Source organism: Eschrichtius robustus, chromosome 6 (assembly GCF_028021215.1).
Source record: "Eschrichtius robustus isolate mEscRob2 chromosome 6, mEscRob2.pri, whole genome shotgun sequence".
Classification (NCBI taxonomy): Eukaryota; Metazoa; Chordata; class Mammalia; order Artiodactyla; family Eschrichtiidae; genus Eschrichtius; species Eschrichtius robustus.
The window spans coordinates 81,398,524-81,414,471 of NC_090829.1; the positions used below are offsets into that span (position 1 = coordinate 81,398,524).

Consider the following 15,948-nt stretch of genomic DNA (forward strand, 5'->3'; position numbering starts at 1 on the left):
ACTATTTATGCTTTTCTAGATAAGAAGAAAAACCAGAAGGAAAGATCAATAAACATGCAGGTATTTGGCACCTAAGAGGCAGCTGAGAAACTGATACTTCTTTAACCTTTCTTTCCAACTGGTCTCCTCCTGCACCTCCCACTGCAGCTAAACTGGCCTCTCGGTGCTCCTCACACAGCCTGCACTTTTCTCCCTCTGTGCCTTCCGTCATGGAGTTCTGATCACCAGGAGTTCCCCCAGTTTTCTACCTGTCTGAATCCTCCCAGGCCCACCTGCCCTGACGTGTGGCATCTCCTTCCTCAGAACCCTGATAATGTTCACTTCTCTTGGACTATCAACTGTGTGTGAGGGCAGGGCCCACTTAATCTAGCGTTTAGCCAGCTGCTTTGCACACAGTGGATAGTCGTTACTTAATAGGTCACTACCAAGTCATCAGTGCCGGTTCCCTCCTGGTGACCCCTTTTCAGTGCGTGGCAGGTTATGCCTGGGCAGTGGTTCCACTCAGTGTTCTGATGAAGCTGCTACTTTTCAGGTAGTTTAGGAACCCCTTCCCAGCCAAACAGAGTCCAGTAACTATGGCAACAAGTCACTGCAGTCAATGTCTTGGTCAGTAATAGCTGCCTTCTGAGCACTTTGTTCTTTTTGTTTGTTTTAGGTTGTTATTTTCCAGAATTTTAGATTGGGGGTATATAAGTAAATCTATTTCCATTGTGGGTTAAGCAGGGTCCTCCCCATCTGTACTCAGAACATAGAAACAAACAGCTGAGCTACAAATTAACTTTTGGGACTCCACCTATTAGATGGCAAGTGTCTACGTGATTATTGATCTTTCCTTTTGGTTTTTCTTCTTATCTAGAAAAGCAGACATATTTTATTGGTCCTGGAATACTTTGAACTGACATTAATTAAAGTTAGAAATCCTCCATATATACTCACATCCTCTTATTCAGTAACATCCAAGTTATTAAGCTGCCTTCATTTGCATTTCTGAATTGTTACAGTGTTCTAGTCAAGGGGACATCTTTATTTCTCAGATTTGTTAATTTGTCTACCAATAATCCATGAGTCCTAAATGAGTGGGAAGCGCTCTCTGACAGGGACCTCTTGACCTCTTTTCTTTCCCCTTTTCCTTGTTGGTATCCCCACAGCTCCACCCTTTTTACTCTCCTCTTTTCACGTACTACATTGTCTTCGGGCAGCTTTCCCTACCCTTGTGCCTTCAGGTACCACCTCTTGACAGCTTATTTCCAAAGCTGTAGCCACTCCTCTGTATTGAACTTGGACCTTGTATCCTTTTTCCCACTGGCAAAAGCCCCAAGGGTACCTCATATTCAGTTTATCCAAACCATAATTTGTCTTCTTCTCAAAACCTAATTATCAGTTTCTATACCCTGTTTTTGTGAGAGGCACTGTCATCTACCCAGTTGCCCAAGCTGGAAACCTCAGGGTTATTAAGGTATGTTGGGTTCTCCAGGAAACAGACTCTGAGACGGAGATTTGTATGCATATAAGTGGATGTCTGCATACAAAGTGTGTACAGGAGCTCTCTCCTGCTCTCCACCCCACTCCCTAAAAAAAAGTAAAAGTAAAAAGCCACTCGTTCACACCAAACCTGGATGCAGCCTCAGAATGCTCTTAACCCAGAGCCCTTGGCAGCCACAACTATTCATTGGGTTGGCACATGAGATGAAATCTATCATCCAGATCTGATGTTATAGTGCACATTTACAGGTACCTCTGTAGACCTCTGCACACAAACACCAACAATAAAAGGTGGGTGGCACCTTGCTTAGTGAGCAGATGTGAGAGCTTGTGTAGACAGAGGACAGAAGGCCAGACAAGGAAGGCCAAGAACGTGGGAGCTGGCTGTCAAGCAGGAGTGGATGGGTGAAAGTTCACGGTCTTCACAGTGTTCCTAGAATGCCCGCCCTGCAGTCCGAGACTTCTGAAGCACCTGTGGAGAGCAAAAGGACTTTGCACTAACATTCTTACCATTTCTCTCCTCTCTTTCGCTCCAGGTTACGTTACAGTGGGTATTTTGGGGGTGTTACTGCCCTAAGCCGAGAGCAGTTTTTCAAGGTGAATGGATTCTCTAACAACTACTGGGGATGGGGAGGCGAAGACGATGACCTCAGACTCAGGTGAACAACAGAGACAGGTCCCCTCCACGGGGCTCTGCTAGCAGTGGTTGTGTATGGTTCCTGTGGGTGCCAGGCCAGCAGGTCATGAGGCTCCGACTTGGGCTTGAAGGGTGGCAGGGGGTTGGGGGTGAGCAAGGCGGCCCAAATCGCTCTTTGCCACTGGCAGTTCAGAAATGATGGAGGGTGGTCTAGTCCTGGCTAATGGGTGTCCGGGGTCTGGGAGTGTTGATGGAGGTCTCCGTGGACTTGTCAGCAGGTATTACCTACTGAGATAGAGTCTCACACGTGAATGGCAAGTCCCAGACCAGAGCGTCTGCAAAACTGCCACCTGAGGAAAGTGGCCAGAGGCCTGTTCTAAGCCTCTGCTTTCTCTCAGACCCCAGGCGACCCTGGTAGTTCCCAGTGTGCAGAGCAGGGAGTGCCAGCAGCCTGTGAGGAGTTGCACGCCCCGAAGCAGGCCAAGATGTCCTCTCCTTATACACGAGCCAGCCCCGCACTCCGTGGGAGCAGCTGCTGGCCTGACTCCCTGGCCTGACTCGGAGCTGCTGGCATGACCCTCAGATTCTCTTGGGCTCTTTTCTGCTCTGGGGGATTCAAAGGGGATATGCCTGGTCTCCCCTCTCAGCCCCCTTCCCTGAACTTGGGTTTCATGGCCAGATAGTTATGGATATCCCTAACTCCCAGAAATAAGTAATTATTCAATAGCCTGGGGCCAGTATCTTCATACTTGTAACAACAGGGTCTTTCTATTAGGAGACCCCCTTTCCTCCTGTTGTTGCCTCTTAGAAAGAAAATTTCTCAGCTAGTGTTCTGAATTAATAGATGTGTGGCTGCCAGATATTTTCCATTGCTTTTCCATTGCTTCAGCATGAAGAAGCCGGGCTCCATGCTGGTCTCGTTCCCAGGTCTAGGCTGAGAGTCTCTGGAATGTTTCTGGCAGGAGGGAACGGATCTCCCTGACCAAAGGCTGCATAGAAATGGCCGTAGTGATGGGCAGCGGCACTTCATGGCCCAGCCCATCAGCAGCCTGTGTGGCCGTGTCTTATGAAGTGGACAGAGGGTACCTGCTAGATTTCAGGGCAGGAATAGCAAGGGCTCGGAGTCAACCGTATCCATCATGTTCCCCAAATCCATTTCACTGCCCAGATGGGATGGTTAGTAGAATTTTACACTGATGATGTATCTTCACTCTCTTTTTTCCTGTTGCTCCTCGGTTTCAAGGTAAAGGGGAGCCCCAAGTTTTGCTTTCATTTGATAAGAACATCATGGCCTCCAGAGCGGTTCTTGACTAACGCTATGGATAAACCAACTGATTTGAGCATAAACATTTGCTGAAATTTCTTTACTAAATACTTATTTACTCACCTGTGCAACAGGCACCACCCTCTTTCTGCTTATATAGTACATTACAGTTTGCAAAGAATGTTCCATGTGGGCAGTCTCATTTGAGCCTGTCAGATCAACTCTAACACCATTGCCATTTTACGGTTCAGGAAACCCAGGCCTGGAATAATGAATTGACTTACCAAGGTTGTAAATAACAGAGTCTAGATTTGAACCTAGGTTTGTGACATTTAACAGTCATGACTTTCCCTGTTAAAAGAAGGAAACACTAAGTAAATTAGGGATCCTAAGAGACTTGATTTTTTAAAGATGTATTTTCTCAGTTGTTTCTGGAAAATGACAATGTATAAATTGACACATCTTCTTTGTACCTCAGTAGTAAATGTTAAGGGTGATTCTTCTATGGACTTACTGCCTGAGGCCCAACATAAGAAAATTCTTTTTTTTTTTTAATACCTAAATAATCAAGATATGTGTATGTGCACATATATGTAAATTTTTGCAAATGATTCTTTTTTAAGTGCCTAGTGGTAGATAATTGGGATAGAATTTTTTTTTAAACACCTCTGCTATTTTTCCAGGGTTGAGCTTCATAGAATGAAAATAACCCGGCCACTGCCTGAAGTGGGTAAATATACTATGATCTTCCACAAGAGAGACCAAGGCAATGAGGTGAATGTAGAACGGTAAGTCCTGGATCCACGTGCCTGGCAGGCTACCTGTGTAGTCTCTTCTGTCAGCAGTCCTATGCCAGATTTGATCAGATAAGCCAGTTTATTTTTTTCAAAGCTTTTTATTGAGGTAATTTTCGGACAGACCCAAAAGCAGAGGGAACAGTCCATTGAATTCACATGTACACGTACCACATTCCCAGTTTCAACAGTTATCAACTCATGGCTTCTCTTCTTCTCCCACTTTCTTCTCCTCCCCCACTGGATTCTTTAGAAGCAAATGAGATATCGCAGCATTTCCTGTGTAAATATTTCAATAGTATCCTTAAAAGAAGTCTTAAAAAAAGAACTGCAGAGGTGCTGTGTGGAGACCCTCTGCACCCCTGCGAACACGGCGCTGCGGGCCGTGCGGAGCGTGTGGGCCATCTCTGTGCCCAGCGTGCCCTGCCCGCCGCGGCCCTGGGGACTGCGGGCAGGCGCCTTCCGGGCGCTGCGCACCAGACCCGCTCTGCTGTCGGGTCCTAAATTCACAGACAAACGTGAATGGGTAACAACAGAAAACGGTGTTGGAACAGTGGGGATCAGCAATTTTGCACAGGAAGCTTTGGGAGATGTTGTTTACTGTAGTCTGCCTGAAGTTGGGACAAAATTGAACAAACGAGGAATTTGGTGCTTTGGAAAGTGGGAAAGCTGCTAGTGAACTCTATTCTCCTCTATCAGGAGAAGTAACTAAAACTAATGAAGCTCTAGCAGAAAATCCAGGACTTGTCAACAGATCTTGTTATGAAGATGGTTGGCTGATCAAGATGACACTCAGTAACCCTTCAGAACTAGATGAACTAATGAGTGAAGAAGCATATGAGAAATACATAAAATCTATTGAGTGAAAATGGAACCCCTAAATAAACTAGTTTGACACAACTTAATCTAGCATAGTTGTCTTAAATTAGTGGTGGATAGATTTTTAAAAAGCAACTTTTAGCAAAAGAAACTAGTTGCAACGATGTTGCCTGAAGAAAATACCCGGTAACTTCCTAATGACTTCAGATAAACACTATGCATCTTTTTCACAACACCCGATGATTTTTAGGCTAGTCTCCAGTTATAATATTCAGAATTCCTGAAATTATTTGTGGTAAAACTAGTTATGAAAATTATGTAATTCAAGGATAACATTGTTATCTTAACCTTATATAATATTGTAACTTGCTTACAGCCATCCCTGGATTTGGGTCAAAATACTCAATGAACTTCCCACTGGAAATAAATGGCGGTGGAGAAAAGTTTGTTAGTTGTATAGTGTCCAATGAAGAACATTACTCTCTTAATTTTGCAACATACTGTGTTTACTGGTGCTATTTTTATACAGTGAAGCAACAGCCTTACAGGAAAATAAGAAACAGTTTACTAATAAAATATTCAACTTCCTAATTAAAAAAAAGAAACTGCAATACCATTATCATACCTAAAATAAAATTATCAATACATCCTTAGTGTCATCAAATGTCCAGACAGTGTTCAGATTTCCCTGATTATCTCATAAATGCTTTAATAAATTTTTTTAAACAGTTGGTTTATTCAGATCAGGATTGTAGACAAGGTCCACACATTGCATTTGAATGATTTCTCTGAAATCACTTTTAATCTGTAGGTTCCCCCTTCCCTCCTTTTTTTTCCCCCTTGTAATTTATTTGTTGAACAAACCAGGTCATTTGTCTGATGGAATTTCCTACATTGTGGGTTTTGCCAGTCACATCCCTGTGCTATAACTTAATTTGTGCCTCTGCATTTCCTTATAAGCTAGGTCTTCGATCTAGAGGCTTAAACAGATTCCGGTACTATTTGGGGGCAAGAACACTTCCTCTATAGTGCCATGTATCTCCTTTTGTATCCCAACAAGGGGGCATGATGTCTGGTCATGTTTTGGTGATGTCAGGATTGATCTGTGGGTTCACGTGTTGTCGGCCTCATACAGTCATTGTGAGGGTCCCCATCAGTCTTCATCTAATTATTTTAGCAGCCATCGGTGATCATTGCCTAAATTTATTATTCAGTTAGGGATTGCAAAATTATGATGTTCTGTCAATCCTTCTGCATTTATTAGATAGATTTTTCTACAAAGAATGATGTGCCTTCTTCAGCTGTCTGAGTACCCTGGGGTACAGTTCGTATAGAAAAGGCAGGATAAAGGGAAAGAATCAGCATTGATTTTTTATTTCAAAATGATGAGTTGATGCTTCCTACATCCTTCTGGATGTAGTTAATATTCTTTTCGATGCTCAGATTGTCTTTGGCAAATGTTACCTTTTTCCAGCGGGCTCCCGAATCCTTTGACGTAACTGCAGTCCTTTTGCGAGCTTTTTTCCCTTTGCTCTGGTGTGATGAGCTCATCTTGTGCTCCTGCCCCAGGAATTAACCCTTTCACCGAGAAATCCTGGAAGATAAACCAATTCTTTTGGGGGCTATGTCTGAAAAATCGACATTTCTTTGTTCTGGTGGGTGTTTTTTTTTCCCTAATGTTTGAAACTGTATTAAAGGCCTTTAGCCTTTTTGCTAGAGTCTACATTTTAAAACAATATTAAAAGACTTTTAGCCCTTTTGTTAGAATCTACCACTTTAACAAAGCAGCTATTTCTGTTTTCCATGTGTCTTTTGAGCCTTTGCCCATAGGTGTGCATTTTTCTCTCTAAATTAAAATAATAATAATTAATGAATAGATACAAAAGAATACTTACCAACTGTATGAAGAATCTGAAGATTCTTGATACCATGACCACTGGTCGTGTCCTCTAGCCAATTTATGCCCTTTACCTGTGTGGCCCTTCCTTATCCCATATCTTCCCCCCACCCCAAGAGGAAATACTTTCCTGAATTTTGATGGTAATTAAAATTATTTTTGCTGTTTCTGGTTTTCTTATTTTCCCATGCGTTTGTATCCATATACAAAAGATTGTTTAGTTTTGCATGTTTTTCAATTTTATATAAATGAAATCATGCTGTATTATTTTTCTCTGACTTTATTTAGCTCAACTTTATGCTTCTAGTCTCCATCCACATTGTTACTGTAACCGAAATGCATACTTTTCACTGCTCAGCTCCTAGAGACCAATTCAGTTCAACACCACCCCTCTCCCTGCATCCTCGGGCTCCAGCCACACAATTACTTCCTCTTCTTCAAACACATCCTGCTCTTTGACATGTCTCTGTGTCTTGCAGAGGGTGGTCTCTTTTCCTGGGTGTCCCTTCCCTCATCTTCTCTGCTGTGAATTTCTTCTCTTTCAAACCTTGTTCAAATTCACCTTCTCTATGACCCCTCATAGTCCCTCATGAAGTTAGGTGTCACTTCATTCAGCCTCCTCTGCATACAGTTTAACTTTATTTGAAGTTCCTATGAGTCTCTTATGAGTACCCACCCTGCCTGCAGACACAAAGTTCTCCCAGCAACATTGGAGGATTCATAGGTCCCCTGAAGCTTATCCAAGGACCTGTCAGCAGTGGATGAGATGTATCATTGTACATCCTTCTGTCCTGTAGACCGGGGGCTCACTGCGTGAAGGACTTTTCTGATCATTGGTCCTCAGGGTCTTCCATGGGGTTTGCCATGTGAACACATGGCTATCGTTAGTGTCTGTTACCTTAGATGGGGAAAATAAACTTCTTTTGCAGCAGGAAACCCAACAAGTGCAATAATTTACAAAGATGCGTTTGCCAAACTTTGTGACAAGGCAAAAAACAGTGGAAATAGACGTTAAATTCTTATCTTTCACATTTGTTCTTTATCTTCAGGATGAAGCTCTTACATCAGGTGTCACGTGTCTGGAGAACAGATGGGTTGAGCAGTTGTGATTATAAATTACTCTCTGTGGATTACAATCCTTTATATGTCAACATCACAGTGGATTTCTGGTCTGGCCCGTGACCCTGGCTCTTCTGCTGACATTTGGAGGAACTGAACATTTGATTGCAATAATTTTGGCCTAGAGACTTCCCCTAGTAGCACACATTAAGAACTTGTTGCAGCCAATTGTTGAGCTGATTCTCCCTCTTTCGTATTTTCTTAGCAGAACTCCTGGTGATATGGAATGTAAAACAATTGTTTTGATCATGAGGGTTAAATATTGTAATGTAGATGCTTGAAGGACTAAGTATAAAAGGACCACTCAGAAGATACCATGAAGGCTATTTGAGAACTCTGATTGAAGAAGGTTTATTTAAGTTTGAAGTGACACATATTTTCTGGGATAAAAAATGCCACAGGAGATAAGATTGCTGAATGTCCCAGAGAACCAGGATTGTTCTTGTCCAAGCAGGAAAGGGTTGAAGATGTATTTCTGTTACTCATTTATCCTGCATGGTCATCTGGGAAGTGGCGGCTCCCAGGTGAGAAGAAGGCCGAAGAAGAGGGGAGAAAGGTGAAGAATGAAGATGCCGCGAACTTGGGACCGAAGAGGTGGCAGAAGGACCGCATCAGGTGGAGAGCAGCTGCGGTGGTTGTACTGTTGCTATGGCTGCTGCCCTGCGGCAGGTGTCACCTGCCCAGGTACGCCTTCCAGTAACATTTTATCTACTAGTTTTCAGAACATTTTTGTAAAATGATTTTGTACGTATAGGATATGAAGTAGCAGTTTACAAATTACATATTAACTAATAATACATCAGAAGTACCTCTGTAGTAAAATATGAAAATGCTTTGGGTGTTCAATCTTTTTTTTTACTGTTGTTTTGTTACCAAACCAAACTTGGGTCCGTTTGCCCACATGCAGTGAAGCCAATCTACTGACACTGGGTTGTGGTGAAGGAAAGCGCAGCGTTTACTGCAGGCGCCAAGCAAGGAGTCCAGGCAGCTAGTGCTTAAAAGCCCAAACTCCCTGAAGGCTTTCAGGGAAAGGTTTTTAAAGACAGGGTGAAGGAGGGGTTGTGGGATGTGTGATCAGCTCACGGACAGTCTTCTGATTGGCTGGTGGTGATGTAATCAGGAGTCAACATCAACAACCTTCTGCTTCCAACTGGTCTGGGGTCTATGTGCTTGTGGGCAGCATACAGTTAACTTCTTCCACCTGATGGGGGTTTCAGTATCTGCCAAACAGCTCAAAGGATATGGCTCAGAATATTATCTATAGCCCTTGAGAAGGAACTAAAGGTCCTTGACTTTGTCTAATGGCTAAACTATTATTATTTTGTCTTGTTAGACTGTTTTCCTTTCTTTCTGCATTTTCTCACTTCTCCGATTAAATTTACTCTTTGGAACTCAGGGAAGGCCTAGGAGGCTAAAGTTTCTCTACAGACAAGACATGGGGGAGGACATGGGGGTGGGTCTTTTCCAGGAAGGCCCCGTAGGGTCCTGCTCAGTTCTAGCTTCCAGATGTATTCATGTCAGTAATCCTACGGCTTAAAAACAAAACAGATGAGACTAAGCCTTCCCCCTCTCTCCCGCCTTCATCCTTCTGTTGTTCCATCCTGTTCTTCCGTGCACAGCCTCCTTGTGAGGCAGCTCCAGGCCTGTGGCAGGTGCCTCTGAGTCTCGGCTCCTGGGCCGTGTTGTGTTTTTGTTCTCTTCATCCTCCTGTGCTTGTGATCAGTAATGGGCGCAGCAGGGCTGCCTCAGGGGCACACCTGGTTGGTGAGAGGATAGGAAGGGGTGGAGCCAGGGCTCCTGAGGCCTTTGATTTGGAAGGAAGGCGGGGCCATGGCACTGATTTGGTACTGCTGAGCTTCCTGGGAGAGGGGCGGGAAATGTGGGAGGATAATCTAAGGAAGGTAATCGGAGATGGATACTGGCTCAGAACAGAAATAAGAATATTTTGTTCGCCTAAGGGAATGGATACAAATAATGTAGATGTGGATGTTTTTGAGCATGTATTATGCAACTGTGCCCCAGGGTTTCTCAATCCATCATTATTACATGACACTTAATTTTTAAAATTCAACATGAGTGCGTGCCAGCCAGTTAGTGTAAATAATATCCTTCCCAAACAGCGAGAGGGAGGGAATAGGAGGATTTGGGGCTTCCAAAAAGACAGCAGTCACCATCCAAGTGGGGAAGGAGAAGAAAGGAAAATGCATTTTGTGGACGTGACAGGTTTACCTAGGGCTGGCCTGGTTTACCTTTAACCCAGTAGGGACAAGTAAATGCTGTGTTTTTTCTTTATTTAGAAAAGAAATAATAATGGTTTTCTTATTTTTCCCCCACCCTCTTGTCTCCTCTGCAGAATCTTCCTCTAGCTTTCCATCCCGATTTTTTAATTGAGGTATAATTGATTTACAATATTGTGTTAATTTCAGGTGTACAGCATAGTGAGTCAGGGTTTTTTTGCAGATTATGTTCATTATAGGTTACTACAAGATATTGGGTATAATTCCCTATGCTATACCGTACATCTTTGTTATTTATCTATTTTATGTATAGTAGTTTGTATCGGTTAACGATCCCAATTTTCTTAATTATAATCTAATGCAGACTGAGCTATTGTAATTGCCAACAGCCTATGCCAGGGGCCTCCAATTTGGAGGCTGTGGGTCCCTGGTCATGGCTGGGGAGGGTAAAGGAAGAGAATAGTGTGTGCAAGGAATTTCAGGATCCATACTGAGAACAATTTCTCATTCAATGGAAACAAAATACAATTAGTACCATGTGGGAACTCCCTATGTATTTTCAGCTATTAACAAGGCATCTGCATTTTTTTTAAAGGTTCGAAACCACTGTCCTATACCTATTGATATTCTTCAGGTAATTCTTTCAACCAAGATAAAGTACAAGTCATTTAAATGACTCACTATGAAGCTTCTTGAGGTGGAAGATAGTTTTTTAAGACCTTTATTTTCCCTCTCTGCCACTGTACCTGCAACGGGAATCGAAGCCCATGACCGGCAGGAGGCATATGGCTGCCTGCTTGCTCTGCTGGGCAGTTTGGCCTCAGAGGAACCGAGCTTTCCCAATTTCCCGCCCTGTGTGTCTCTTGCTGTTATTTGCCACAAAGAGGCCAAGCTTTCTGAGTTTTGTAGATAAGCCTACAACACTTGCTGAGGATTATATGGATGCAGGTCTGTTTGAACACCACAAATACTTAACATAAGGAGTGTACTACTTTAAAAGTTTTTATTGCTTTTTCTCACTTATAGTACCACTCCTTTTTATAGTGCTTTATGGTTTATGACATTTTTATACACACTTTATTGATTAGAGTTAAGTAGGGTAGAAGAGGAAGTGGAGGTTCCATTACACCATATTGTCTCCATCTGGGCTTTTCTCATTCTTTTTTTTTTTTGGCCGTACTATGCGGCTTGTGGGATCTCAGTTCCCCAGCCAGGGACTGAACCCTGGCTCCAGCAGTGAGAACGCCGAGTCCTAACCATTGGACCACCAGGGAATTCCCTGGGCTTCTCACGTTCTTTAAGGAAGGTTTCCTGACTCTACATCCCTGTCCTAGCTCCTAGAGAAGTTTGGTACCTTCTGGACTTGAAAGTGCATTCCATTCTAGGAACTTCCCTGGTGGTGCAGTGGTAAAGAATCCGCCTGCCAAAGTAGGCGACACGGGTTTGATCCCTGGTCTGGGAAGATCCCACATGCCGTGGAGCAACTAAGCCCGTGCGCCACAGCTACTGAGCCTGCAGTCTAGAGCCTGCATGCCACAAGTACTGAAGCCCGTATGCCTAGAGCCCGTGCTCTGCAACAAGAGAAGCCACCGCAGTGAGACGCCTGCACACCGCACCGAAGAGTAGCCCCCGCTCACCGCAACTAGAGAAAGCCCGTGCACAGCAACCCAGTGCAGCCAAAAATAAATAAATTAATTTAAAAAAAAAAAAAAAAGGGCATTCCATTCTCATCTAGTCTCTAAACATTTTTCCAGACTCCCTCCCTGGTTTTTCTGCCCTTTGCCCCCTCACTTCCACTCAAGCCCCTGGGGGTTTCCTGGGGCCCCAACTGCTCTGTGAATGGACTCTTGGGAGAGAGGAAAGACATTTTCTGCTGGACTAAAAACCTCCACTTTCCCCAAGTCCTATACATATATAGTCTCTCTCAAAAGCCATTAGTATATCCCACAAAATGGAGCATATTCAAGAACATTTCATAAGTTCTTTTTTGCCCATCACTTTCCAAAAAAGTTTTTTAAGTCTATTCCTTAGTACGTTAAATGTTTAAGCTATTGCCACCTTCATTAGTTTTAAGTCCACTGAAGACCATCTTATACTTGCTGAGAGGGCCAGACCAGTCTCTCAAAGATATTCACAGAGGAGGGTGTGTGATGTGTGTGTGTGTGTGTGTGTGTGTGTGTGTGTGTGTGTGTGTGTGTGTGTGAGTGAGATCTGGGGCCTTGGTGGAGAGGTTGGTGAAGGGTGACGCACACTAATTGAATGCTTGCTCTGTATTTCAATTTTCCTTGGTTTTTAAATTTTAACTTTCCAATGTTCCTATAGGTGTGTATGTAGTACTGCAAAGAAAAATCAGATTCAAGTTAAGTAACTTCCCGAAGTTAGTAAGAGGAAGAGATAAGATTTGAACCCAAGTCTCTTGGCTCCAGTGTCTCGTTTTTTCCCCCCAGAATATCACATTGTCAGGAGATTATGAGATTTCTTTGTGAAGGCAATAAGGGCAGAGATCTCATTTGTAGCTAGGATTCTGGAAATAATGTACAGAACTTGAGATATATCCATTAAAATGCCTTATCTTGATACCCTAGTACGTTCTTCCACTATTGAATAAGAGTTTTGCTATTACTCACAACTATTGTTTGAGGGCCAGTGAATTTGGACCAGTATATTTGGTCATTAAGCTTGTTGCAGTAAATTGAAGTAACATGATATTAGTTGGCATGTTCCCAGGGAATACAGGCCAAGCAGAGATCTTCAGACCAGATTTATGGTATAACCTCCTGTTGGTATTTCTTACAGGCTGTTAGCTGTTTTAATGCATTCTTTACATATCTTACGGAATCCTCCCAGTGAGATCTGTCTCCCTGAAGCAGGTTCCAAGAGGCTGACTTGCCAAAGTCATGCAGAGCTGGGATTTGGAGCCAGGTTTTTGACTCCAAAGCTCATGTGCTTAACAACTTGATGGTATCGAATAAAACAAATACACAAAGAGAGGCAATAAGGGTGGGCAGAGTTGTTTGGATATTGTCTATCCCCTTCAACCAAAGATACCCGGAGACACGCTGGCAGATACGTGAGTCAGATTCTGACTCATTGCAAAAGCTCTTGAGAACACACCATGGGGAAGCTCGAGGTGTCTCAGGGAAAGGAAGTCAGACAAAGTCTATGAGAGCGTTTGGGTTTGGGGTGGGTCATTTGGGGAGGTTCTAAGCCAGCAGGTTGTGTTCTGTATTGGACGTTGTCAGAAAGCAAAGACAGTTCTGATTTACCCACAGGGAGGGACTAGAGGAAGAATAGAGCTGTAATTGTGAGCACGTAGCAGTCACTTATTTTAGCAAAAAAAAGGGTGTGTTTGGTATTTTGAGGGTGGCACGGTGACCTTGTTTTTGTGCTTGGACAGAATTATGAAGTGGCCTCGCTTTGCCTCATTTTATGTGACCTTATCTGAGGCTGGTATTCTGTGAATTGTTTACGTCTGGCAGGAGAATAGCATGGCTTAGTTGTGAGTGCCAGGCTAGCTTCTGGATGTCAGGGGCTGCTCTTTTTTCAAGAGGAACTCAGGGTGGAGGCCACTAGAAAGTAGGGCATGGTGGCTCCATTTAACTCCAGGATTTGGCTATTTGTCTTTTTCAAAGGAGGTGTGTGTGTGTGTGTGTGTGTGTGTGTGTGTGTGTGTGTGTGTGTGTTTTGGGAGTTGATTGGGGGTGAGGGGGAGGGTGGGTTAGAGAAGGGTCTGGGAACTATACATTTCTCAGCAATGCGCCTTTTCCCAAGATGTTTTCGGATTCCCTCATTGGACGTGGCCATTCAAGCCTTGTGATAAAAATGTCACATGTGAAAGCAAACTCAATAGCTTACAACTAGTCTCCTCTGGGTTTCTTCTTTGATTCAGTCTCACATGTAGGAGATGATAAGGATCTGCGTGAGGTGAAACGGGAAAGGGAAATGACACAGGACGAAGGAGGTTGTTCATTCTATAGAAATGAGAAAGCAGCTTAGTTTCCAGTTCCTCAACCACAGCCCGGCTTGTCAGTCACGTGGATGGGGGTGGGGTTTTAGAGGAGATGCGATTTTCAAACTCGCGTGACTGTTACTATTCCTTCTTTCCTTCATGGGTAGTCAGAAACTACCTGGTCTGCTGCTTCGAATGGGAGCAGTCCCTGTTTATTACAGCTGATGAGGGGGAAAAGTTATAGGGCCAAAAAACACGAGCAGAGGGCTTCCTAACGCTCAGGGTGAACAGCCTGCCAGGAACCTGAGTAACAATCTGGGGAGGAAAAAGCCAGCCGAGGAGCATGATGACCCGTCTGGTATTGCAATCAGGTAAAACCTACCCCAGAGTCAGCCTGACCCAGTTTTCGGTGTTAGGTGGTAATTGTTCTTTGCCCACCTGATAAGCAGGCCTGTTGCAGAATTGGGAGATTTCTCGAGATGGTGTTTTCTGGGTGTGTCTCACCCGCTGGCCTGGTGGGGCTGGTGAGGGCCTCACCCTAAACAGTGTGGCTTGGGTCTCGCTGTGAGCCCCACTTCTGTCCCAGAAGCCAGATGGAAGAGGGACAAGGCTGGGCTTCCAGGGAAGGTGGAGAGGATGGAAGCAGAAACTGGGCAGAGCAGGAGCTGCCCTGAGATTAAACTGAAGACCCCCGTAGCAGGAAGTGCAGGAGTCCTGAACGGCTGGACTCTCTGTAGGGAAGTCCTCAGGCCCGGGTCTGTCTCAGCTGAAAGGTGTGTCCTCCCCAACTGCTGGGGGCTGGACATAGTGAGTACCTGGGTTCAGGGTCTTATTTTGTAGGAAGCTAGCTGGAGAGGGGGCGGACGGTAATGACCAACTGAAGGCCCGTTGTCTTTCTAGTTCGTGGTAGAGAAGGCAGGTGCTAAGATTTAACGAGCAGCAGGTGGGCCATCTTCCTCCACAATAGCTTGTTCCTGCTCCTACTGTTGCACTGGATTCCGCCAACTGAGATCAATTTCAGTTATTAAGGAAAAATCTGCAGAGAAGATTAAGAGAGTGGGGACTAGCTGTCCCTCACCCTTTAGTGTGAATTAGCTTGCAAAAAGGCTTTCCCTTAACCTAGCTGAGATCAAGTCACAAGGAGAATGGAATCTTGTAGGGAGAGAGAATTTTGAAGCTCCGAAGCCTTGGAGGGGGAAGGCAGGAGTGGGTCTGGGACAGGATTTGCTCAGGCATGAGGGCACTGGAAAATCCAGTTGGCAGCAGAAGAAAAAGGCACCAGAACACATGAGAGAGGATGGACAGAGAGAAGGGAGAGAGGTGCTTAAAGCTTTGCCCAGAGTAAGCTCTTTCCTTCTCCTCCTCTCTTGAAAAAGACCACAGAGAGAACCTTCTCAGCCAAGTGCAGGTGTCATTTATCTCGACACCCCAAGCCCTGTCCTGGAGAGGCAAGCGAGGCAGGGGAGGGGCAAGCTGGTGGTGTGTCAGAGCAGGAGCCTTTGGCTCCCTGTCCTGGGAATCAGGGATCCGGCTGCTGCCCCCAGCTTTACCGCCCAGCTTTACTGCTTTACCAGGCTAAAGCGCCCTCCCCTTCCTTGTCCCTCCCTGCCCCGGGGCTCAGACTGAGGCACAGGAACCTGGGTCGAGGCCTGGGAGTGGGCTACTCCATGTGACTGAGTCGGCTGTGAGTGGGACCCTGAAGTGACAGGTACATTTCCTTCATAGGGGACACAGTTGAGCAGTTGGAGTC

At 44.5% G+C, this 15,948-nt stretch overlaps 1 protein-coding gene and 1 pseudogene across 5 annotated transcripts in view; both read left to right on the forward strand.

Annotated features, from left to right (window-relative positions):
• B4GALT4 (beta-1,4-galactosyltransferase 4) overlaps nt 1-15,948 on the forward strand; it is a 55,651-nt gene that overhangs the window by 27,155 nt on the left and 12,548 nt on the right. For 2 of the 5 annotated variants that reach the window (XR_011074322.1, XR_011074323.1), the window contains exons 5-7: nt 2,019-2,141; nt 4,067-4,171; nt 7,943-8,696. Coding sequence is in view for 2 of the 5 variants with exons in the window: in XM_068546700.1 (XP_068402801.1) it covers nt 2,019-2,141; nt 4,067-4,171; nt 7,943-8,075 (361 nt within the window). In the remaining 3 variants the exon portion in view is untranslated. Of the gene's footprint in view, nt 1-2,018; nt 2,142-4,066; nt 4,172-7,942; nt 8,846-10,365; nt 10,383-15,948 lie in introns of those variants that run through there. The other 3 variants (XM_068546700.1, XM_068546701.1, XR_011074324.1) reach the window with 2 other exon arrangements.
• On the forward strand, nt 4,437-5,266 carry LOC137766660 (glycine cleavage system H protein, mitochondrial-like; annotated as a pseudogene).